This window comes from Odontesthes bonariensis, chromosome 2 (assembly GCF_027942865.1).
Source record: "Odontesthes bonariensis isolate fOdoBon6 chromosome 2, fOdoBon6.hap1, whole genome shotgun sequence".
NCBI classification, from domain to species: Eukaryota; Metazoa; Chordata; class Actinopteri; order Atheriniformes; family Atherinopsidae; genus Odontesthes; species Odontesthes bonariensis.
Window position 1 is genome coordinate 35,124,829 of NC_134507.1, and position 27,211 is coordinate 35,152,039.

The following is a 27,211-nucleotide window of genomic DNA, read 5'->3' on the forward strand; positions in this document are numbered from 1 at the left end:
CATGACCATAGGTGAGGATAGGAACATAGATTGACCGGTAAATCGAGAGCTTTTCCTTCTGGCTCAGCTGATGGCGCACCGATCCGCCTGTCAACCTCCCGCTGCATTCGTCCCTCACTCGTGAACAAGACCCCGAGATACTTGAACTCCTCCACTTGGGGAAGGATCTCATTCCTGACCCGGAGAGGGCAAATTATTATTTCATGGGTAAATTAATCAATCTTTAATGAGGTACTACAAACCCATATGTACAACACACATACATACGTGTTATTATCGTGTTATTATATGCATCACATTCGCAGGGCTTCATATGGTGCAACAATCGCTACGCCAGTAGATGTCACCCAAGGGAATTGAATGAAGCTTCGAGTAGTGAACCACTTTATGACACAATGATTAAAAAAGATTCAATGCTTCAAAAAGCCTCGTTTTGCCATCACTAAGAAACGTGGAAGTCAGTTGTCAGTTGTGTATGCATGCCTGAGTGTGTGAATGTGTAAGCTATCACAAAGCAACAAAAATAGCCGCCGCCCTGCAAGTCAAAGGCAAGTCAGGAGGGATCGAAACTGGCAAGACAGGAGCTTTTGAAGCACAAGCCCCAGGTGTGCTCAATCAGTCTGACGAGCACTCCTTACTCTCTGCAGAAGGGAAGAAGCACTAAAGAGAACCGGGACATCTAGTGGAGCGGAGGGGTCGTCACAATATACATACATATTTAAATTATATTAAATTATTATATTATATTTTATATTACTATATGTGTATTAGAATTAAACTATTGAAATATCATGGTATTAATAATAGCAGCAGGTGTTTTGATGTTTGTTTACATTTGTCTTCTGTATCAGAAGTTTTTGTTTGTGAAATGACTTTTTATTGTCAATTGCACTGTTGCTTAGATGTGAAAATCTTATGAGCATGATTGTATATATATATATATATATATATATATATACCTATATTTAAATTATATTATATTGTATGTATATGTATATCATATATATGTTATTCCATCACACATAATACTGAGTCATTATATTATGGTATTTATATTAGACTATTTAAATATTTTGAGATATGTATACTTTACTGCTATAGAAATATAGAAAGCTGCAGCTGTTTTGATGTTTGTTCACCATTGTCTTTTTTGTAATGTTGTTTCTTGTCAATTGCACTGTTCAAGGTGGTTTCTCAATGCACATATTTGAAACGCAACTATAAAAAACAGACCGACTGCAAGTGTCTCACTATTTGATTTGTATGCTATTTCTCTTAATGATGGTCAGTAGTAGCTAAACAAGCACCATTTCGATAGTTTAGATTTGTGCACGAGCTGTGGGAGTACAAGAAAAGTGAGCGTCTATCAGCGATTATCATAGACATGCACATGTGTCTACTAAGGAGGTTAGAGCCTAATTAGATAAAGATTCAAACATTGAGACAAATCTTTTGGGGGGTACTCCACGTGGAAAATATCCAGTGAAAATGCCTTGTTGATGTGAGAAGTCGGAGGAGAATGGGCAGACTGGTTCCAGGTGACAGGAAGGCAACAGGAACTCCAATAAGCGCTCGTTCCAACCAAGGAAGGCAGAAGAAGCTGCGCTGCTGCAGCAGGAGACCACACCGGGTGCTGCTCCTGTCAGCTGACAGCAGGAAACTGAGGCTCACTGGAACTGGGCAGTAGAAGATTGGAAAAACGCTGCCTGGCCTGACGAGTCTCCATTTCAGTCGCAGTCGATTTAGTGGCGGAACGGAAAAATGATATTTCCGCTATAGTTCCGCTGACGGATTAAATTATTATTTTTTTTTTTTGGGTCGATGCAGCTACCGGGTTAGTTTGTTTCATTGTGAGACCCCTGTGGTAGCTCTCAATTAAACAAAATAACTGAAATTGAAACCCTTTTTTTTACCCTTTTTACATAAAAATGAGCGTAAGCGCGTAGCGCTAATTGTTGAGGATGTGCGCAAGGGATGCTGCAAACAAAAAGGCAGCCGGGATAAACACGTGTATCCATGATCAAAAGCAGGTATATTTCTGGCCTAAGAATGAAATAATAGAATCCTTGGACAACAAGCAACACTTTGCAGCCCTTTTTCTAGGTTTACATGAAGCTTGTGACACAGTGAATGTTAAAAGTTAATTAGACCTATTAGTGGAGGACTGTCTGAGGGCTCAATGCTGGGACCACTGGGGGGTCTCAAACTCAAAACAAATGAACTGAAATTTACCATTTTTACGAAAAATGAGCTTTTCACACATGATTAACGTGCGCACGTTCTATAAATATGTCAAATTGAACGTGTTCATTTCTGATCTGTTGGGATTTTCACCCACAGCCATCTCTGGAGTTGACAGAGAATGGTCCTAAAAAGAGAAAATATCCAGTGAAAATGCCTTGTTGATGTGAGAGGTCAGAGGAGAATGGGCAGACTGGTTCCAGGTGACAGGAAGGCAACAGGAACTCCAATAAGCACCTACATTCACAGCTGCTTTCCTCTCCCAACATCCAGGCTCTCGTGCCCTGTGCGCACACACATCCAGCCCGAGAGGCTCCAGGCCCTCCAGCCGGCCCTGTGTACCCACACTTAAGCACCCCTCCCCGGCCATACACTCCAGTCCGCACCCGCTGGAGCTCCGCGACCCTGGTACGATGAAACACTTTGAAAATGTTTAAAGTCACCAGGCTGCCTGGTCCAGGCACACTCACCCCAACTCAAGCACCAGGGATGCTCAGGGTTTCCTGAACATAACACTGAGTTCCCTGTACTCCAATGGCCTCCACAGTCGCAACTCAGTGCATTTAGGCATGTAGAGGTGACAAGACAACCTGCTGAAGTTCAACCCGAGCATCAGAATGGAGAAGAACGGGGATTAAAGGGACTTTGAACGTGGCAGGGCATTGTTGGTGCCAGACGGGCTGGTCTGCCGCTGCACAGTGCAAGTGTGTGGTGGATATGTCTACCTGCCACAGTGCCACAGGATGTGGAAGAGTGTGCTAATGTGTGCCCCCCATTATGGGTCAGACTGGTGTGTTTCTCCAGATATCCTTTGAGGTGATATTTCAGTGTAATACCAAGGACTGAAATTAGTGACTCAGTAAATCAGTCATTCTGATAGATTTTAACAATATGTGGTATTCATTTAAGGTTTTGCTGATGATACAAAGTCTAAAAATCACACACACACACACACACACACACAAATAAGAGATAAGACTTAATTCTCCCTCAGCAAGAAGACACAGCTTTGACAATTGAGTCTGTGATGCCCTCTGGTGCTACACAGAAGCCATTACGGGACACAACTTACAATTTTGATTGTTAACATTATTACCATCTTTTCATATTATAAGACAGTGATTCTGGATATTCACTGACCGACCAGCATTGCTTCGCTCTACAGAAGATGAAACGTCGGCTTTGTTTGATTGACGCAATGTGTGAGCTGTGAATGTGAGACATGTGTCAGTGGGCCTCTGAACTTGTGAGGTTTATGTGGGGTATAGTTCATACTGCAGACTCTACATACACACATTGTACATCTCAGTTGAATATCAAGTGTTTTGTCATTTAAGCCTTTATGCCCACTACTTTACTTTACTAGATTAAGTGATGCACTTTGTCAAAGCTTTCAAATCAATCTGTTTGAACTAAATCTGAAGCAAAAATGAAGTGTCAGAAATCCCTACCCTGATAGTTCAACAAAATGGCTGTGTGATGCAGGCTGAAAGCTACATTTGGATAAGTGATGCAAAATAAAACCCAATGTTAAGTAGGACTTTTAGGCGTTTAAGTGTACAACTCATGTAAAAGACTTCTATATATTCATCAGTTATTTAAAACATTGGTTATTTTTTTATTAATGTTTAACTTACAGTTGTAAAAATAAGTTTAACTCATTTTAGATAGCAAGTAAGCAATAAACTTAATCTTTTTTTTTGGATGGGTCAGTAAAAGGACCAAGTATAAGACTAGTGAACACTTGGCAGAGGCCAAGTACCTGTATCCCTGCCAAATGCAGGACCTGATCCAACCACTGACAAGAAAGTACTGTAGTTTAGTTTCTTTCTCTTCATCAGCAGATTGTGCGGTACTCTGCCGCCACCTACTGTTGACGCGCTTAGTACTGCAGTCTGTGGCACAAACTACATCTTAGTTGGGCTTCCTGGTGAAATAAACAAACAAAATTGACATATCTACGTTCTTTTGTGTGTCCCTATTATACTGTAAAATAATCTCTTAGGCTTTGATTATTTGAAAGCTGCAGTTCCTGTCAGGAGGTGTCACCATGAAGTCAAACCTGGAACCACCATCTGCTTGCAGTATCTTTCTTTGCTGATATTTTACCTGCGTAGAAGTAAAGGTACTGCTGTAAAATTCCAGTTCATTCAAATTCAGCACATCACATTTATGGACACCTCCGACGAGCTGTGGAACTAAATTGAAAACATACAGAAACAGTACATATATGTATATACTTTGAAGAATATCAATTCCAAATATAATAGATGAAGAAGGAATGTCACCCACTTACAGAATTGTGAGCATATCAATCAATTCCACCTTTGCTAATAAAGACATGAGTTTAACTTCTTTTATGCGCCCAAGATACACACAACACTAACTGAAAGAATAAAGTTACATCCTCTCTGCTTTTTGTTTATAACCATCCAAAGAAGACCTAGTAGCGGTCAATTTCTAGTTCATGCTGGCGGCCACAGACTGCAGTGACAACAAAGTGAACAGTAGTTACATTCTAAACAGAAACGTGGACAAAGAAACACTTTTCCAGTTTGCTTCGGCATCTTAGTTACAGAAGCATGACCAAGATGCACGAGTTGCCGTCCTCTCATTCACTTCCACAGGCTGCTTGGTTACCTCTGTCTGCTTATCTCATTTTGGTGACTGAAAAGTGGATGAAAAAGATTTTATGATTGAAACATGAAGAAGAAATAATGAGTAAACTGCTTAGGGGTAAATGTAGTCTCAATTTCGATGAGGACAGATATTTATGCCTGGATGAGGTACGATACTAGATGTATCGTTGAAATCATGTCAAGGGCTCATTAATCCAAAAATAGTTGCAGTCATGGGAATGTGTTGGTGATGGACAAGAGGCTGAGTACTGTGAACTGGTCGTCCCATACATGGCATGGAAACAATTAGTTTCTCTTGAATGTCCGAGCCAGTGGCTCAAAGAAACTGAACTAACTAATAAAGAAGACTGACTTTGTGCTGGGTACTGCCCTGGAGCTGGTTGTGCACAGGAGAATGTTGCAAAAGCTGCTCAACATGAAGAACAACGCTACACGCTCTCTTCATAGTAATTAAAGAGTCACGTGTGTTCTGTCAGAGGCTTCTTCAGCTTTGCTGCAACATGGAACGATAAGGGCGGTGTTTCCTGCCAGCAGCAATAATTCCATGCAATGAAACAACAACATTAGAATTTCACTCTTGTGTTGATAAAATATAATTTCATTCTATTCTATTTCATTCTATTGCATTCCATTTCAATACAAAACTGTGTAGCCAGGAGGAAACTGCACAAAGGACTGATAGAAAGCTGGAAGTTTGAATACAACTGGGGATGATCAGGTACGTGGATGCAAGCATGCTGATTTCAGAACATGTAAAAAGTGAGGGAAGCGGCACCTGGGGACAGGGGAAGGAGACAAGGACAATGAAGACCTCTTTTAGGTGGAAAATAGCAAGACAGAAGAAAAGAAAAAGAATAAAAGTTCATGACCAAATAGGTGAGATGATAAGCCACCTGTATCCTAACATGTTACGGTCAGAATGATCACAGATTGAATGGCTTTTGTACAAGAAAAGCCACTTTCAGTCACCTTCAGACAGAAATACTAATACGACACGGCTATCCAAATAAAACCATCCTGCTGATCGTTGTTTTATGAAGAGAAAAACAAAGTTTACGAGGACATACTTGGCTTTGTCTTTATAACAATAGAAGACTTTATAACAGTGAAGACCATAAAGATGCTCAAAGCTAAATTCAAGAAGTAACATTAATGGCCCTGTCACACTGTTGCGTATGGCACTAGCGTATGAAAATTATCACTCATACGCTGGTATACGCTGACATACGCCAGGGGAACGTTAGGCATAGGTTGTATACGTTTCAAGCACACTGGCATACGCTGGCATACGTTGGCATACGTTGGCATACGTTAAGGCAGAAATAAATTTTTGAACATGCTCAAAACTTTTGTGCGTATGGTTAATACGCTAAGCATACGCTAAGCATACGCTAGGCATACGCTGAATACGCTAGAGGTACGATATAGGTACGTTACTGATAGGTCGAGAACGCTGGACATAAATTGCCATATGTTGGCATGAAGGTGTACCGTACAGCTAGCGTATTTATAGCCTCCGCCCGTCTGCCGCCTCCATCTCCGCAAGACGGGCGGAGATGGAGGCGGCAGGCAACCGACGATTCACGGGAGCGGTCAGGAGGAGGAGTTGGGGACCTTGATCGCTCAGAAGCATGTAACTCATCAGCCGCAGGTGCATCAGGCATTTCAGCAGGTTTGGGTGAGAATGATTCTTGTGTTTTTTTGCCTTTTCCTCGGCCCAGGGCCCGGGCAAACGACGATTGCTTCTTGGGAGGCATGATCGAGATGAATGTCTCGAGAGATGTTGATAGCGCGTCGTCTACTGCAATAATGGAGCAATGTGGAAAGGCTGCTGAGTTAATGGCGTTGCCCCTGGCAACCAATAGCGTCTTCTGCCAACATGGCCGACCGGCCGACCGGAGTCACGTGACTCCTCATTCTCAATAGGCGCGTTGAAACGTACGCTGGGCATGCGCAGTTCATATGCTACTCATACGCTAGTCATTCTTTATTTTCAAGGACTTTTCGTGCGTATGATTAATTTTCATACGCAACTCTCGTACGCAACAGTGTGACAGGGCCTTAAGGAAAACAGACTCATTTTCTCAGTTCTCTGATTTGAGTGATAATTGTTGTAATGACAAATAAAACGCGAGAGGTCTTACTTAAGAGTGGACTTAAGAGTCTTCTGAACAATAATTGAAGCGTGATGATGAATTGGCATTGCAATGAAGTTAGCCGGATCTTTACGACTACAAATACTAGTCATGATTGTATTTTAGTTCAATATTTTTAGTATTTCACTGAGCTGACAAAAGAGCTACTGTAAAGCAGATATCAGAAATGCACTGCTGATAAAGAGTTGTGTTGCATGAATTGTGACAATGACAAACCCAAGCGACAACCACACAGTAGTGCAGACTCAGTACTACTGAGTTTTCCCATCAAAAGAACTTCACTCAAATGCTTAGCCAACTTTACACCACATATGCCATACAATACGTGCCTTAACACAGTACTTAACAGAACAAACAGATATGTGGGAAGTCTTTAAAAGCAGCTTCAGAGCGGCGTTCTGAGAGGTTATTCAATTTCAGCTTTCAGTACTATGGACAGCGCAAACAAACAGCGCTGTCCGTGGTTCTGCTGAAACCCTACGCCCTTGATCCCAATATCTAATAAATTACATGCAACATGCGCAAACATCTTTACAATAACCGAGGATAACCGATAAGAGAATAACAGTACAGATAGACACAAAGTTGGAATGGGGCATTTTGTTAGTAACAAATGAGCTTCTTGATCCTGTCAGGCAGCGTTTATGGAAGGTCTCGGATCCGTTTTTTTTTTTCCCTTTTGTATTTTTCCCTCTAATTCCTCATCATAAATTCCCAAATTTCAGCAACAATAGCTCAAGCTTTTGGCTGCTTGATTTTCTAAGACCAGAGATGATATTGAAAAGTTGCGTGCTCTGTGCCTTATAATCCACCTTCGAATTCGACTTTTTTTTCAATCGAGATCAGAACACGTGCGTAAGAGGGTGACGTCATTGGTAGGAACGCCCTTCTCAGAGGTGTCACTTTGATTTCTGTGTGTCCTGTTTCAGTTTGTTCTCGAACTTTTTTGGAGAAGATTTAAAGGGATACAAGGTAATTTAGCGGCAGTATAGCGATCTCTACTGGTCAACCTGAAATTCTACACTGTCGTAAAAAATGCCCACCTCCCTCCCCCCCAAAGCACAATGAATGTATGAGACCTCTGACCTATTCGTGCAACCTGGCAGATAAACGACAGCGACCATGTCTTCTGAGGTACATTGTCCGTTTTCCCTATGATAATTTGGTTGTTTTGCTTGTTTGTATTATACACATCCACTAACTAAAAATCGGGGCGAATGCTGCCGTTGTGTTATTTAGTCAGTGCAGTTAGGTCATCTGATTCACAATTGTAGACTGCCCACGTAAGATACTATAATCAGAGATTTTCTAAAGAGAGAACTCAAGATAATATGCTATAATACTGTTGCTGGAGGAAGTGGCCGGGGACGGAGACGTCTGGGTTTCTCTGCTCAGGCTGCTGCCCCCGCGACCCGATCCCCGGACAAGCGGAAGATGACGGATGGATGGACTGTTGCTGATCTTGAATGGGATTCTTCCCTCAACATGGTGTATTTGTGGAGTGATTCCTTTGTATTAGCAGACACTTACAAAAGTTACATCTCAGACAGATGCGCGCAGGCACTACCAACATACACGCCGCAATAAACGCAGACTAGCTCTAGACTATTCCGATTACAATCATAATCCGAACAAATGAATCCATTTTCATGTGTAGATAACAATTCTTGTTCGGATCAAAACGCTATTCTTTTTCTAATCAGGTCAGTCCGTGTATTTCTGAAGCTAGGCTACGTCTCGAACTCAGGAGGAATTAGAGCACCATCATCAGAAGGGCCAGGCTAACCTGTCTCTTTACGATCTAAAACGCTAACGATCACTATGGTAGATGAACAAGATCACGCTTGGAAAAATTTCACAAAGATGGGAAGTGCCAACATCGAACGTTTCATATTCAGTCTGTGAAAGGCAGAATATGAAACGCTTGGTGTTGGCTCTTCAACGCAAGCAAACACATAGCCTACAACTAGCATACAGTACCTAGCTAAGTGCCGTAAACACAAACGACTCTTCTCGCGCATCGCGAGACTTCAGAAGCGGGTCGCTCCTGCAGAAGTTACATATGGGATTCTCAGCATACAGACCCCTGTTGGGAGCGAGAGGCTTCATTCGCTTACTATTGACTTGTTTAACCTTTGGTAAACTCCTGAAGGCTATAATTTTAGGTGAAAATGCTACCTAGTGCCCCTTTAAATTTGATTATACTGAAGCCATTTTTTTTGGAGACATACAACATTGAACAGAAATGGCGACCGGAATGTTCAATTTATCATTTAATGCCCCGTTTAAAAAAAATACGTTGAAAAAAAAAAAAAAAAAAAACATGTTTATGCCCACTGAAAGCGGTGGTTATGTCAGACGAATTCTTGGGTGAGGGTGTTTATGGGAAAGTGGCCAAGTGTAGAAATCTGCACACACAAGAAGTTGTGGCAGTCAAAATAGTGAGAAGAGACAGATGCGACATGGGAAGAAGAGAACATAACATCTTAAAGTCAGAGAGCTTGATCTTGAAAAGAACTTGGTTACCTTTCAAATACATGGGTCACGTTTGCTTAGTTTTTGAAAAGCTTGACAACTTTATTGGACCTACTCTACGGAAGGGATTTCATGCCACTGAATGTGTCTGAGATCAGCGTTATTGCTCAGGGGGCAGAGAGAGGGGGAACGACACGCAGAACAGGGCCGTCCAATGCGGGACTCGAACCGGGGCCAGCTGCAGCAAGGACTATAATAATACATTTAATTAAAAAAAAAAAAAAAAAAAAAAGCGCCTTTCAACGCTCAAGGGCACTTTACAAGACATTAAGGAGTATCCAGCCAAGTATTTCAAGCACAATGTTTTTTGGTAAGCCTTCAGGTTGGCTACCGTGCACTCAGCTGTGCCCAGAGTTACGTGGTGGCACAAAGTTGTACCAATTTGAAGCATGCATTGCATAGTAGGGGTTGTGTCTGGCTGCCATGTACAGGTGTAGAGAAATGGTTGTAAATGGATCAGCTGTAGCTGATCGCTATAGTCAATTGAGCAAAGTGTGCAACTATAACACTCCATAGCAATTCCTCTCAAGATGCAGAGCTTTGAGAAGCCATGTTTGAAACCAAAAGCAGAACGTCCGAGTCAAATATGACATGTGATGCCTGCCATTTGCCTTGAACCCAGATGGTGTTCACAGGACATCTTTTCTCTTAATCATTCTGAAGCGAGATCATTTGACAAGACTTTATTCATAGACTAAAAAGAATCTTATGCCGTTGGATTCAGCTTTCCAATCTGAAACAGAACCAGATTAGTTAGAGCATTGCGATTAAGACATCATTTGCAGGTACCACTTTCAACATACCCTCTGCACATCATGTTCAGCTCTAACGGGCACTTGGGAAGAACTTTTTCTGCTGCCCAGAACCATGGCTGTCAGTAATATGCTCCTTCAAGTAGTGGACATCCTGAAAGTAGTCTTTGCCCTTCTCATGCTGCTGGCTGAAGGTGCTGTAGGTTCCAGAGGGGTACAAGCCGTACAAAAGCCTGTAGTCAAAGTTAGGAGATCCACCCACACCAAAGCGTGGCACCAGTACTGTTGCGGATCCCGGTCCAGACCCTTGGCGGTCACCCGGGTAGCCGAATTCCTCGGTCTGCTGCTGGTAATTCCCGAGTTCGGCTTCCTTCGTGACACTGGAGGTCTCCCCTGACTGGAGGACAGGGCCAGGTGGTGACAGAGGGGCTGCAGGGAGAACGTCAGTGAGGCTGAGGGCTTGGGCTGACGCATCCTCAAAGACTGAGGGAGCAATGGCCCACTGGGTTTCTGTGTGGAGACATTTCATCATTAGTCCTTTTCACAGCAGAAGTTCTGATAGCACAGAGTCTTAACATCCCAGTTTCCTAGGATGTAAAGTTAAAAGCTCCACTCCAAACATATTTTGGGCCATCTACACTCCAAGCAGAAGATTTACCTTGTGGTCCAGGTTGGGCAGCTCCAGGTTGCAGAGCGCCAGATCCTACGTCAACAGGCACATAAGTGACAGTAGAGTATCCTGTTGCAGGCAGGCCAGAGCTCAAGCTGCTCAATGCTGGACCCGTCTGAACAGCCTGTGGGACTTAAAATAATGCCACAGAGCAGCCCAGACCAATCAAAGCTTAACGTGCTAACAACAGACAGCTGCTTGTGAGGGACTATCAGGACAGGTGGACGCTTGAGGCTCATCTGGTTGGTCTGGTATCAGCCTCATTGTCTCCTCTCGCCTCCACCCTCCTGTCTGTGCTAAAGGCACTTAGTCACTGCCAAATATTTTACTCCTAAAAATCACTTTATTTTGAGGCTTTTTCTTCAAATTAAAACCCAACTTTCATAATCACTCGGGACTCTTTGTAAAATGCAAATAAAACCAGAAAGATATGATCTTAGAACTATTAAAAAGTTATATCAAATTAGAAATAGTGCCAGTTCTGTGCCATCTGTTGGTTTCCTTAGCTAGGAAATAGTTTTTGAATTGCTCTGTATGAATGAATTGGATTCATTCTGAATTGAATTAATTGGATTATAATTACAATGAATTGAACTCCAATTGGCCTGAATTGGACTTTATTACTGAAGTGCCCTGAGATGACATTTGTTGTAATTGTAATAGTTTATTTTGGCAACATTTTAAACAAACTGACATTATTCTGTCTTGGAAAACACTGCTGGTGGAAAACATGATACTGGCTGCTGAAAAACTGGCAGAAGTGGACCTTCCAACGTGACAGTGACAGGACGTAATCAGCTGAAGTCATCCAGAGATTAACAGAGAACACAAATCAGCATTCTGGAATCCGGACTTCAGTTCCATCCAGAATCTGTGGTTGGAACCACAGACCAGAAGAGACAGAACAGAAGCCTTCACAAAGTTGTGATGTCATCACTGTGGTGACATCACAATCGATGTCATCTCTGATCTTGTTTGACATCATCATCTTCAGTTTGGATGCAAAACTGACCGCTACAGGAAATCTTTCCTCCCCACAGCCATCAGCATCTATAATAACTCCTTGATTTAATTGAGCTACATCAACATTTAATTTCCCTCTGGGATAAATAAAGTATTTTTGAATTGAATTTGAATCACAAAGTTTATACAGGCCAGACATCTCCTCAAATCATCTCCTCCACTTCAGTGGTGTGACATGGCAGACGACGATTTGCCCGAGGGTTTCTACACGTGTCCCATTACTTTGGACAGTAAGGAAAGTTATGAGGAACCCACCAACTGTTGGAAAAAGAACAATCCCAGGTCTCTGCTGCAGCTGGGACTCCTCACTCAGAGGATGTCCAGCTCCTGCAGGATCATCTCCAGGCCTCCGTAGTTCCTCGCTTCAAGTGGAAGTTTCCAGTTTCACAAACCGAGGGGATTCCCTCTAACGCCTCTGCTGCCGACCGAGATTATGGATCAGAGAAATGACAGAACTCTTACCGACAGAAGAATGACTAGATCAGCTATTTATAGCATGGGATGGATATTCTCAGGACAAAGCTGCTGAAGAAACATTTCTGTCTGACAGGAGAAACAGACAGAAGAGTGGCAGCAGAGAGCGGCTGCTCCATGACTGAGGACAAACTAAAGAAGGTGGAAAACTGTTTGACGTGTGAGCGTCATCTCCGTCAAAAGTGTGAGCAGGAGCTCAAGCAGTGCAACCGAGTCCCTGCAGGATTGTGTGAAACTCTGAGAGCAGCAGCAGCAGAAACTGAATATCAGTCAGTTCTGAAAGAGGCAGAGAGCTGGAAAGAGCAACTGAAAGAAAAGACTGCCGCCGATATTAATCTGGCCTCCAAACTAACAGCACAGGAGGAGGCAACAAAGACACAAGAAAAGAAGGTGGCAGATCTCATGAAGGCTTTATTTCTATCCGTCATCATCGAGCCAGAAGAGAACAAAGTGCTGTCAGTGTTCAGCTCTCAGACAGTTCACCTTCAGTTCCACTGACACACTGATGCTGGGAATTCATTTTTATCAGTGCTGCAGTCTGTCCTTCACTCACATGGTGGGAACCTGAGATTTCCTCTGACTCAAAAACACAACTACATTGCTGTCACTGTGCTGCTTATTGGGCTGTGAATGTTGTCAGAGCAGCTTTTCAGCAACAAGCTGCAGATGTGGCTGTTGTGCTGCTTCTGATTCATAGTCAGTGTGGACAATGTGGAAAGTAGAGCTCAGGAGGAGCAGCTGAAGCTTCTGCTTCTTCCATCATTACTTAGAGAGATGACACTGGAATGGCACTGAGATGCTTTGGTATTCAGAGCTTTTATTGATTCTTTAAGGGAGGCAGCTTCATGACACTTTCTCCAGTCTGACCCTCACTTGGAACACAATCAGACATACTGGGACATGTGGGAAAGGATCACAGTGTTCATACTGTACATATCTGAGAACATCCACAGGAAGACACTTTATCATTTACATGTTGATTCTGTCTTTCAAAGTCAGATTTTTACTAGAATCCATGTTATACACTGTATGCTGACACGTAGAAATAATCCCATTCTGCTTGTAAGCAGCTCTTAATAGAAACCAGCATGACTACACTGTTATTACTGTATTATGTTGATGCATGAAAACAGCTGAATGATTGTGTTGTGAACACTGAGAACAAGCTGCAGATGTGGCTGTTGTGTTACTTTTGCTTCACAGTCAGTGGAGACAACATACAAAACAGCTTCAAAGACACTTCCAGGTGAGGCGTGAAGAAAGCAGCTGTGAGCACCGTAACATACAATCAGGGGCGGACTGGGGCAAAAAAGTGGCCCGGGAATTTACTACCTGACTGGCCCACTCAGGGGCCGGGGCAGCAGAGGATGGTGGCGAATACTGGAGGCGGATGATGGAAGGTGGATGATGGAAGGTGGAACAAATATGTTGATTGTGGGAGACAAAAAAATATGCATGTAAACATTATTGAAGAGATAATGACACATAATTCCATCCGAGGCCTTGATTAGAATTAATATATAATAGTTTTCATAGTTACTTCGAATAGTCTGCAATAGTTGCTTAATAGTGTGAAGACAGCTGCAGGACTGACAAAAAGCTGACCAATCCAAACTCCTCTGGCCGAGCACATAAAACCTGTTGGGCAGGTAATTCTTTTTTTTGCTTTGGGGGGATTTGTTATATTCATGAAATATGTACAGGTAAATGAGACATGAGTCCCACCGTCAGATGCGCGTTCAAGTTTGTGGGGGCGTGGCTTTCCATGGAGCACTGATCCATCCCGCTTAGCGGAGGTGCTACTTTTAAATCTTGCTAGCTCTCCATGATTACCAACCATGCCTTTAAATGTATTGAACATTCTCCTACATCGTGTTGTTTGATATCTATGTTTCACGCCTGGGCCTAGTCCACACACGATAATGACGTTTTTACAGCCAAACTATCCTAAATGCGTTGTGCTAAAAGTTAGCAAGCTACAAAATAATTAAGATTAAGATTAAAATCCGATTTATTGGTCATGCATACATGCATACACACGAAACTTGTCCTCCGCTTTTAACCCATCCAGGTTGGCACCTGTTGACACACACATGCACATGCACAGGGTCACACACTCAGACACAGATGCCAACCTGGAGCGGTGGGCAGCCATTCAGCGCCCGTCATCACATTACAGCTGACAAGCATCCTCCTCCCTGTCACGTCATTTTCTGACACTTGGCCACATCTGCTTGTAGTGCGTGCCTTTTCTTTTCTCTCAATTTTTGCCCTCCTCCTTTACGTTTCTTCTCCATTTTTGCACCGCTGATTGATTGATGAATTGACAGATGAAGAGGAGGAGGGGCCTATACCCTGGGCCCTCCAATGTTGATTAGCCAGACACTAGAGGAACTGTTAACATTGGTTATCACATCAAAGGCCAGCCCAACTACATTAAAACTCTACAGGCCCACTGACCCACCGGCCCACCGGGAAAAGTCCCAGTACTCTAAATACATTATTACTGACATGGACAATGATGCATTCAGGTTCAGTTACTGTTGTCCCATTTTTAATCACATATATAAAAAGGATCCCTGCTTCTGTTTTCATTTACATCTCATACAGCATTCATACAACCCATGTTTGCCACCATTGCCTGGGCTCTATGAACATGTGCTGCATATTATTTACAGTTCAGATCATAAAGCTGAAAAAGAGAGCAAAACAGCACACGTGATGACTGCTGACTGAGAACAGAGCACCACTGCTTCTGAAATCACAAGAAGCGATGTCATCACTGATTATGACTTCACAGTTTTGCATGACATCACAGTGGAAACATGTCATCAAAGGACATGACATCACTGTAGTTTCTAAAAGCCTGAAAGACAAAGCGCCTGAAAAACAACACGTACTTATACTGTTTAGAGAAGACGCAGTTTATGAGCATGTCGTGGGATTGAGCTTCCCTGGTTTCTCTATATGACAACGAACACAAAACTACACACAGAGAACAGAGGAGCTTGACAGACACACACTAAGTTATCTGAGAGTCCCATTTTCAGCTGCAGAGAACAATCACATCAGGGAAGTCAATGTGCAGGCTCAACATCAGCCCCTCAATCAGCTTTTTATAGATTCTGAAACAGAATCTGTTATTGCATTCTGACTTCTAAAATAGAACTATACTGTTTAGAGACAAAAAGTGGAGGTTCCAGATGGTGATAGAAGATAAACAGCTGTACTCTTAGAAACAGCTCTGCTTACGACTCTGTTTCTTTCAACTGAAGCTTTAGACAGATCACAAACTGACCTACAGACTCCTGCATGATCATCACATCCATGCAGCCAAAGACCTGAATCAGTTGCACTGATTTGAAAGACAAAGGGACGGGAATGTTACCATCCATCCCCCATGATTTTCAGACATTAACTCAAGCCCAAACTTGGACAAACTCCTTCACCACAGCAATGACTCTCTACATCCTCACGAGGAACATTAAAAACAACCATTTCTAATAATCTAACAATTTCTATCTAAACTAAAAATAATTTTAGGGATTTTAATCTCATTCTCAATCGTGACAGGAGTGTCATCAGATGAATGAGATCAGCTCAGTCATGAAAACACAGTTTAAACTATATACAGTCTTTGGTTTACACAAGCCTCAGTGAAAATAAATACAATTATCATGGGTGCCAATGCCAAAGGCATCAAGGCACACATATTACAATGTGCATACTTATTGTTCTCCCGTTTCCGTCACGAATTTCGGCAAGGAACTACTCCCTCAAAGTTGATCCGACCGGGATAAAAAGCATATCCCCACATGTCCACCGATAGGGACTGGAGTGGTATGACTTTTCTCTCTCATTACTCAAACAGATTCCCGAAAATTGGGAAATACTGTGAATTTTGCCCCATTGGAAATGCATTAGAATTCATATATAATGGGACAAAGGTAGCCCTATTTGGAGGCCTCACAACTCAGCCGTAGTTAATCATAGAGACATCATTCAAAGTTTAAACAGGACAGGAAAGACCCGGCTTTAACTGAACTAAATGGTTTGTTGATATATTTTATAGCTTTGACATAATGGCAGTTTAATTTTTAGGAAAAATCAGGACTTCTCTCACTCTGCTGTCCTGGGGCCTCACACTCTTTCTTGACAAGCTCGAAATTAATACCAAAATAACTTAAATAAACTTATCTCACATCCAAAATGTCTGCTGCACCTAGACAAATTATACTTCAAAATGTAGGCATTTTTGTCCTCTTTCACCCAATGTACCTGTCATTGTGCTTGGCCTTACGGTTTTCTCTCAAATGACCTCCGAGCGGAGAGAACGACCACTCGGGCTGCCATTGACGGCCATTATAGCCAGGTAACCTCATCTCCTTATCAAATCAATGTGAAGGCTGTTTTTAAAACTGGCAATAAAAAAATACCATACATAGGAGCAGAATAAAACTTACACCAGTGGCTTCTGCCGTCCCTTCTGGCACTCTCCTCTTACCCACTCTGATCACACAGCTGATATTCCTTCTGAGGGCACAGCCAAGATGGCTGACCTGTTATAACAGGTTTATGCCAGCCACTGTGTCATATCTGCTCCCAATACAACATGACTATAACATGACAGCGTCTGTCTCTCAGCGGGCAGAAGCTCCATTGGCACCCATCAAAATTTCTTCCAAAATGTTCTTGTTCATAATGTCCCTGCTGTTTTTTCTAATGAGTCATATACAAATAGTTCCTCACTTTTAAAGAATAAATGTCAGAACAACAAAATGGTATTTCTTATAAAAACTTTAATTTGCTCTCACAATAAACATGATAACTGATCTCCTGATCCTAGAAATGAATTTCTGAACACCTCATAACAGACTTTATCATTTCTTGGTTGATTTAGAAAACAACAAAAACATTTGATCTCTGAAACAAATCAAATTGTAAGTCCAGAATTATTTTCACATTTACAAAGTGATGAATTGAAAAGAATCTGTAATAAAGGAAGGTCTGTTGATTTCTATGTTCTGCTCCATGATGTGGAAGAGAAACAACAACAAAAAAATACATCAACACAAGGATCCAACTGATATTTATAGCTCAGAGAAGTTTATATTTTAGATCTACCTATCATTAGCAGTGATATCCTCCATGGCTGCACGGACACAGGAAAAAGCAGCAAATAAACAACAGAACAGCAGTGCAGACACATCACAGCAATGAACTCCCACCAACAAAATACCTTTAATTCACTTCACAAAACTCAGCTGTATCTCCAGTATCATAAACATAAACTCCAGCATAGAGCGGCTGAGTGAATGTGGTCTGGACTCTGTGGAGGAGAGTCATGGTTTCAGAGACGCTGTAGAAGGACAGAACACCTGCTCTGTGATCCAGGTACACTCCTATGGAGGACTGAGGACCTGAGATGGAGGTTTTCATGTTGTTGTACCAAAATTCATACTGGTTTTTGTAACAATCTAATGCCCAAGATTTGTCATTAAATCCAAATCCACCTTCATCCCCTGCTCTGCTGATGTTCTTGTATGCGACTGCTACATCAGCTCCTCCCCCTCTCATCTCCACCTCCCAGTAACAACGTCCAGTCAGACTCTCTCTGCTCAGGACCTGAAACCGATCTCTGAATCTGTCTGGATGACTAGAGTAAGACTGAGGTTGTGTCATTAATGTCACTTTTCTGTTCCCCTCTGACAGTAACAGATATGTGTTTGCTGTGTTTGGATCCAGTGTGATTTCACATGAATATTTTAAGAAGTCAGCTCTGCTCTTTGGTTCTGGTTCTGGTTCTGACAGTAAAAGATCCACAGCAGTGACTGTCAGTGAGCTGTTTGTCCATTCCTCTCTCAGGATGTCCTGTAGTTTATCTCTGAGCTCTGACACAGCTGCTGTCACATCCTCAAAGTGCCTCAGAGGACGGATATTGATGCTGGGTGAGTGTGTAGACTCACTGAGTGCTGACACTGAGGGGTAGTTGAGTAGAAACTGGCTGTGATCCTCTGTGTGTGAGAGCTGCTTCAGCTCAGCATCTTTCCTCTTCAGCTCAGTGATCTCCTGCTCCAGCTTCTCCTGAAGCTCTTTGACTCGACTCACTTCAGCTTCCTGCTGGGATCTGATCTGCTGCTTCACATCAGAGCTTCTTTTCTGGAGGAGATGGATCAGCTCAGTGAAGATCTTCTCACTGTGCTCCACTGTTTTATCAGCAGACTCATTGATGGCCTCCACCTCTTGCTGAAGCAGCTTCACATCTTTCTCTCTGTCCTGGATTCTCTGCTGGATCTGTTGTCGACTCCCCTCCAGCTCTCTCTGCCTCTCAGTCCTTTCTGCTGCAGCTGACACTGTGTTGTGGCCTTTATGTTCATCCACAGGGCAGAGATAACAGATAGACTTCTGATCAGTACGGCAGAACATCTTCATCACCTCATCATGAACAGAGCAGATGTTCTCCTGGAGCTTCTTGGAGGGCTCCACCAGCTTGTGTTTCTTGAATGGAGCCACATCATAATGAGGCTGAAGGTGTTCCTCACAGTAAGAGGCCAGACAGAATAAACAGGACTTGATGGCTTTCAGCTTTCTTCCAGAGCAGAAATCACAGGCCACATCTTCAGCTCCAGCATAGCAGAGATCAGCAGGAGCAGCTTGGAGTCCAGTCTTCTTCAGCTGCTCCACTAAATCAGCTAACATGGTGCTTTTCTCCAGAATAGGTCTTGGTGTGAAAGTATTCATGCATTGAGGGCAGATGTGAATTCCCTTCTTATTCTTTCCATTCCAGTAGCCTTTAATACAGTTCATGCAGTAGCTGTGTCCACAGGGAATAGTCACCGGCTCCTTCAGCACATCCAGACAGATCGAACAAGAGAAGCTTTCCAGGTCCAGTTTAACCATTTTCTTTGCCATTTCCTCCATTTGGCAGAGCAGTGTGTGACTCTCAGAGCAGAAACACCGTCTGTGCTGTCTTACAAAACAAATTCCACCTCCTTTTATTGCAGCTGATCTTCACTTAAGAGCTCCTCTACTGTCACACAATGGTTTCACACATCCTCCCACCTTCAGATCAGTTTGGGGAGGGAACAAGGAAGTTTCCTTCACTGAAAGGGACAGTGCTGGTTTCACCTCAATCCTGCAGTAAAGTCAGGATTGTTCAAGGGTTTGTTAAATTGTTCTTATTTGTTTTCTGTTGAAGGGAAAGATTCATTCATTAACGTTCCACTGAAAGTTGAACATGAAGAAAATCTGTTTTCTCTGCATCTATCAGACCAACATTGTTAGATACGTTTAGCAGGCAGCTGTACAGGAAATATAAATGTTTCTGAATATTTTCATGCTTTTCATTTATATTTATATAATCAGCTCCGCTCTGCGGAGGTTGATATTTATAAATCATGATCTTCTGCTGATAAGCTCACCTAAATCTTCTGACTGATGCATTCAAGTGCATGAAATGAAACATGAACTCTCGTTGTTCTGTTCCACGTATTGTTTAAGGGTCGTCATAGGTACGAGTTTGGGTGGAGCAGGTAACAGTAAGGTGGAGTTTCCAGCTGACTCCTCAGGTTCAGTCGGCTTTGGAGGCTGGAGATGGAGAGATAACTGTGCTGTTTAATCTGCCACTTATTGATAAGTTAAAGTTTACAAAAAAAATAATAATAAAAGGAAGAAGTTCCCTGAAAGCAGCATCAGTGTTACAGGTTGTGAGTCCTGTGAACAAACTGACACAGTGTTATGTTACACATATTTAAACTTCTCTTTCCTCATGTTGTTGAAGCTGCCAAAGCCGCAGTGAAGCTTTCTCATGTCTCCCTGCAGTTTCAAAGCTGAAATCTGAAAACTAACACAAGAGGGCGCCTTCATCCTGCTCACAGGGATGCAGAGGAGGTCAAAGCTCCTGTTCTGTTCATTTACACTGAACTCTGCCTGTGTTCTGGCCACTTTGACCCAGAACATCCTAGTTTATTTTAAATCCGTAATACATAAACATTACCTAAAGTCTCTTTCAAGTATTAATGCCTTGTAGGCCTCATTGACCTGAGTTCATACAACTAATTTCAGTAAACCCAAGAACACCCTCAGACTGAGACTGGTTCACCCAAAGGATTAAACACCCAAACACAAACTGGGTGGTGTCATGTATGCAGTGCAGCAAAGACTGTGCAGACCTCTTTATAGGAGAGACCAAACAACAGCTCCACAAGCATATGGCACAACACAGGAGAGCCACCTCTTCAGGTCAAGACTCAGCAGTGCACCTTCATCTCAAGGAGAAGGGACACTCTTTGGAGGACAGTAATGTCCACATTCTAGACAGAGAAGACAGGTAGTTTGAGAGAGGAATCAAAGAACCCATCTATGTAAAACTGGAAAAAACATTGTTGAACAGAGGAGGTGGTCTCAGGTTTCACCTTCCCAGCACCTACAATGCAGCATTGTCTCTCCTCCAGAGGCAGTTTGACAATCATTCTCACCTTGGATTCTGTGACCAAAACTCACTCTGTCAGGCAGGTAGACAATTCGGAGGTGATAAAGACACTAACGACATGCAGATTGGTGGGTATTCAGTGACACATGTGACGGTAACGACCCTCTGCGTATAAGCTTATACATGTAGTTCAGACAAAAGAAGATGGTGTAACTCACACAATGTTAAAAGCCATTCAGTCCCTCCCTCCTTTATTGTAGGTGACCTGGGCTCAAATCCCCTACATGAAAGCTAATACCTCCAGTTGGGGTCCTTAGGAAAGACCCCCTTACCCTACCTGTAAGTTGCTTTGGATAAAAGTTTCTGCCAAATACATATGGTCACAAACTGGGCAGTGATAGAATGAACTACAAAATTTCTGTAGAAATTTTGATGGATGCCAATGAAGCTACAACCCGCTGAGAGACAGAGGCTGTCATTTTATTGTCATATTGTATTGTGGCTGGCATAAACCTGTTAAAACAGATGAACAGAGTTCATTTGAGAGAAAACCGTGAGGCCAAGCACAATGATGGGAATATTTGGTGAAAGAGGACAAAAATACCTACATTGTGAAGTATATTTTGTCTAGGTGCAGCAGACATTTTGGATGTGAGAGAAGTTTATTTGAGTTATTTTGGTATTAATTTCGAGCTTGTGTAAAAATTGGCTTTGTTCTTAGACATTATAAATGAAATAGTCTCTGTACTTTTCCATGATGACCTAAAGTGATCCAGGAATGGGAAGACAAAACAATTGGGAAAGCAAGGGCAGATTCACACACACACATTGTTTTGGCTGATCCAGAGAATATGACGAAGCATGTTGAACCTACTCATGTCCAATCATACTCGGTCGAGTGTGAGTCCAACCTATGCAGTAAGTACAGATGATAACCGGAAATCATGGGCCAGTCTGACAGACTTCCTGCGGGAGCTCTGTTCCACTGAGCCCAGCGCTGATATGCTTTGACATGTGACTACCAATAAACACTTTATTTAACTTGAGATTCCTCCGGCTTGTTATTGAGCTGCCATTGAAAGAATCGATCTAACAGGAGGCAGATTTAGTTTTCAGACAGCTCAACTCTGCAGGTTTTTTACCTCTTCTGAAGTCCAACAGCTGTACGAGAGTTCATGTCTCATGTCATATACTTACTCTGCTCTCAGAGGTCATTTGAGGGGAAACTGTGAGGCCAAGCACAATAAAGGTGACATTGAGTGAAAGAGGATAAAAATACCTACATTTTTAAGTATAATTTGTCTAGGTGCAGCAGAAAATTTGGATGTGAGAGAAGTTTGTTTGAATTGTTTAGGTATTAATTTCGAGCTTGTCAAAATAGAGTGTGAGACCCCATGACAGCAGAGTGAGAGGAGTCCTGATTTTTCCTAAAACTTAAACTGCCATTGTGTCAAAGCTATAAAATATATCAACAAACCCCTTAGTTCAATTAAAGTTGAGTCTTTCTTGGCCTGTTTAAACTTTGAATGATATCTCTATGATAAATTATGGCTGAGTTATGAGGCCTCCAAATAAGGCTACTTTTGTTGCATTATATATGAATTTTAATGCATTTCCAATGGGCCAAAATTCACAGTATTTCCCAATTTTCCAGGAATCTGTTTAAGTAATGAGAGAGAAAAGTCATAGCACACTAGTCCCTAGCGGTGGACACGTTGGGATATGCTATTTATCCCGGTCGGACCGACCGCGCGGGACTAGTTCTTTGCCAAATTCCTGACGGAAACAGGAGAATAATAAGTTTGCACAATAGAAATATGTGTGCCTTGATGCCTTTGGCATTGGCACCAATAATAATTGTCTTTATTTTCACTGAGGCTTGTGTAAACCACTGACTCTATATGGTTTAAACTGGGTTTTCATGACTGAGCTGAGCTCATTCATCTGATGACACTCCTTAACTGTCACTGTTGAGAATGAGATTAAAATCCCTCAAATTATTTATAGTTTAGATAGAAATTGTTAGATTGTTAGAAATGGTTGTTTTTAATGTTCATCGTGAGGAGTCATTGTTGTGCTGAAGGACTTTGTCCAACTTTGGGGTTGAGTTAATGTCTGAAAACATGGGGGATGGATGGTGACATCAGCGTCCTTTTGTCTTTCAAATCAGTGCAACTGATTCAGGTCTTTGGCTGCATAGATGTGATTATCATGCAGGAGTATTTAGGTCAGTCTGTAATCTGTCTGAAGCCTCAGTTGAAAGAAACAGTCGTTAGCAGAGCTGTTTCTCAGAGTACAGCTGTTTATCTTCTATCACCACCTGGAACCTCCACTTTGTCTTCTACACCTTTGTCTGTCCCCACACAGGTTACATTTCAAACCTTAACCATCTGAGCTGTGAAACATCTTCTGCTTCAGATACTGATCAAAGATAGAAGTTCTGAAATGATCTCCCACTCCTCCATTATAAATATACTGAAATCCTTGCGGTGATTTAGACTTCAGGTTTTTTTTTGGCATCAGATGGACCCTGATGTTGTCAGAGTACCGTCACATTATTCTGCTGTTTATGTTGTTTGTGTTTTCAGTGTGAACAAGAGTGGACAGAACACCAAAGGAACTCCATCTTAAGATGCAGCTTCTTTTATACACAGTGACAAAGAGACAAAGAGGGTTTCTATCAGGCTCAATCTGAAGACGGCAGTCAGTATACAGAGCTCGATAGATAGATGATGATCAAACATGTCTGATGCAGTCTTAAGGAACCTTTAATCAGTAACATCTACATCTACATACGACAGTTCATGTTTCATGTCATGCACTTGAATGCATCAGTCAGAAGATTTAGGTGAGCATATCAGCACAAGATCATGATTTATAAATTTCAACCTCCGCAGAGCAGGGCTGATTATATAAATATAAATGAAAAGCATGAAAATACTAAGAAACATTTACATTTACATTTCCTGTACAGCTGCCTGCTAAACGTATCTAACAATGTTGGTCTGATAGATGCAGAGAAAACAGATTTTCTTCATGTTCAACTTTCAGTGGAAGGTTAATGAATGAATCTTTCCCTTCAACAGAAAACAAATAAGAACAATGCAACAAGCCCTTGAACAATCCTGACTTTACTGCAGGATTGAGGTGAAACCAGCACTGTCCCTTTCAGTGAAGGAAACTTCCTTGTTCCCTCCCCAAACTGATCTGAAGGTGGGAGGATGTGTGAAACCATTGTGTTAAAGTAGAGGAGCTCTTAAGTGAAGATCAGCTGCAATAAAAGGAGGTGGAATTTGTTTTGTAAGACAGCACAGACAGTGTTTCTGCTCTGAGGCTACGGCTACACGAAAACGAAACGAGGTTTTTTGTGAAAACGGGTACGAAAATTCTTGCGACCACACGGAAACGCGCTGCTGTAAAGATTCAGGTCCAGACGAAAACGGATGAAAACGATGAAACGATGCAGTACACACGCCACTGTGTCACGCCACGCTGTGAGACAATAGAGAAGTGTTAAAATTGGCTCACAGCGTCAACGTGTGACTGACGCAAAAACGTTTTAGCTGTAACAATGGAAACGAAACGAGGCCGTTTTCAAACTTTCCCACTCTGGAACCCGTTTTCAAAAACTATCGTTTTGGGGTAGTGGGAACGCCGGCTCCGTGTGGCCGCGACAGCGAAACGATAAGAAAAAGTATCGTTTACAGTGAAAAACGTTTCCGTGTAGCCGCAGCCTGAGAGTCACACACTGCTCTGCCAAATGGAGGAAATAGCAAAGAAAATGGTTAAACTGGACCTGGAAAGCTTCTCTTGTTCGATCTGTCTGGATGTGCTGAAGGAGCCGGTGACTATTCCCTGTGGACACAGCTACTGCATGGACTGTATTAAAGGCTACTGGAATGGAAAGAATAAGAAGGGAATTCACAGCTGCCCTCAATGCATGAATACTTTCACACCAAGACCTATTCTGGAGAAAAGCACCATGTTAGCTGATTTAGTGGAGCAGCTGAAGAAGACTGGACTCCAAGCTGCTCCTGCTGATCACTGCTATGCTGGAGCTGAAGATGTGGCCTGTGATTTCTGCTCTGGAAGAAAGCTGAAAGCCATCACGTCCTGTTTATTCTGTCTGGCCTCTTACTGTGAGGAACACCTTCAGCCTCATTATGATGTGGCTCCATTCAAGAAACACAAGCTGGTGGAGCCCTCCAAGAAGCTCCAGGAGAACATCTGCTCTGTTCATGATGAGGTGATGAAGATGTTCTGCCGTACTGATCAGAAGTCTATCTGTTATCTCTGCTCTGTGGATGAACATAAAGGCCACGACACAGTGTCAGCTGCAGCAGAAAGGACTGAGAGGCAGAGAGAGCTGGAGGGGAGTCGACAACAGATCCAGCAGAGAATCCAGGACAGAGAGAAAGATGTGAAGCTGCTTCAGCAGGAGGTGGAGGCCATCAATCAGTCTGCTGATAAAACAGTGGAGCACAGCCAGAAGATCTTCACTGAGCTGATCCGTCTCATCCAGAAAAGAAGCTCTGATGTGAAGCAGCAGATCAGATCCCAGCAGGAAGCTGAAGTGAGTCGAGTCAAAGAGCTTCAGGAGAAGCTGGAGCAGGAGATCACTGAGCTGAAGAGGAAAGATGCTGAGCTGAAGCAGCTCTCACACACAGAGGATCACAGCCAGTTTCTGCACAGCTGCCCCTCAGTGTCAGCACTCAGTGAGTCTACAGACTCACCCAGCATCAATATCCGTCCTCTGAGGCACTTTGAGGATGTGACAGCAGCTGTGTCAGAGCTCAGAGATAAACTACAGGACATCCTGAGAGAGGAATGGACAAACAGCTCAATGAGAGTCACTGATGTGGATGTTTTACTGTCAGAACCAGAACCAAAGAGCAGAGCTGACTTCTTGAAATATTCATGTGAAATCACACTGGATCCAAACACAGCAAACACATATCTGTTACTGTCAGAGGGGAACAGAAAAGTGACATTAATGACACAACCTCAGTCTTACTCTAGTCATCCAGACAGATTCAGAGATCGGTTTCAGGTCCTGAGCAGAGAGAGTCTGACTGGACGTTGTTACTGGGAGGTGGAGATGAGAGGGGGAGGAGCTGATGTAGCAGTCGCATACAAGAACATCAGCAGAGCAGGGGATGAAGGTGGATTTGGATTTAATGACAAATCTTGGGCATTAGATTGTTACAAAAACCAGAATGAATGTTGGTACAACAACATGGGAACCTCCATCTCAGGTCCTCAGTCCTCCAGAGTAGGAGTGTACCTGGATCACAGAGCAGGTGTTCTGTCCTTCTACAGCGTCTCTGAAACCATGACTCTCCTCCACAGAGTCCAGACCACATTCACTCAGCCGCTCTACGCTGGAGTTAGATTTTGGGAATCTGGAGCCACAGCTGAGTTGTGTAAAGTGAAATAAATGTATTTAGTCAGTTTGTTGCTGAGAGTTCATTGCTGTGATGTCTCTGCGCTGCTGTTCTTTTTTTAATTTGCTGCTTTTTCCTGTGTTTGTGCAGCCATGGAGGATATCACTGCTAATGAGGAGTTTGATTTATAGAAATATTTCTCCACTTGAAAATCCAAACTTCTCTGAGCTCTAAATATTAGTTGGATCCTTGTGTTGATGTATTTGTATGTTGTTGTTTCTCTTCCACTTCATGGAGCCAAACAGAGAAACCAGCAGACCTTCCTTTATCACAGATTATTTTCAAATCTCATCACTTTGTAAATGTGAAAATAATTCTGTAGTTTGTCTTACTTTGATTTGTTTCAGAGATCAAATGTTTTTGCTGTTTTCTAAATCAACCAACAAATGAGGAAGTCTGTTCTGAGATGTTCATTTCCAAGATCAGAATAAATCATGAGATCAGTTATCATGTTTAATGTGACAACAAATTAAAGTTTTTATAAGAAATTCCACTTTATTGTTCTGACATTTATTCTTTAACAGTGAGGAACTATTTGTAGATGACTCATAACAACAAACTGAAGGGACATTATAAACTAACATGGTTCAACATGATTACAATAAAACACATATTTATTTAGAAAGAATCAGCTCTATAAATATATAGTTATATGTGATATTTATGAATGTTTGTTATTTAATGAGAGTTGGGGAATAACAAAGATTGCTTTTCAGTTCTGTGTTGACCAAACAAAGGTCCCGACTGATATCAGGACAGCTGAGTCGCTGCCCATCTTTCGCCGCAGGCTGAAAACCCACCTCTTCAGGAAAAACTACCCTGCTCCGTCCTAGTTCCTTACGCACT

The 27,211-nt window shown here is 42.4% G+C and overlaps 2 protein-coding genes across 2 annotated transcripts; one reads left to right on the plus strand and one right to left on the minus strand.

Moving 5' to 3' along the window:
• Positions 1–15,738: 15,738 nt before the first annotated feature.
• LOC142387941 (tripartite motif-containing protein 16-like) lies at positions 15,739–19,402 on the minus strand. Its single transcript, XM_075472709.1, has 2 exons — positions 17,741–19,402; positions 15,739–15,759 (listed from the first exon to the last, which is right to left on the minus strand). Exons 1-2 carry the CDS (start codon positions 19,400–19,402, stop codon positions 15,739–15,741), a joined length of 1,683 nt encoding a protein of 560 aa, XP_075328824.1.
• A 5,279-nt stretch (positions 19,403–24,681) lies between these two features.
• On the plus strand, positions 24,682–26,358 carry LOC142387948 (tripartite motif-containing protein 16-like). The gene has a single exon (XM_075472722.1). It carries the CDS (start codon positions 24,682–24,684, stop codon positions 26,356–26,358), a length of 1,677 nt encoding a protein of 558 aa, XP_075328837.1.
• Positions 26,359–27,211: the final 853 nt, after the last annotated feature.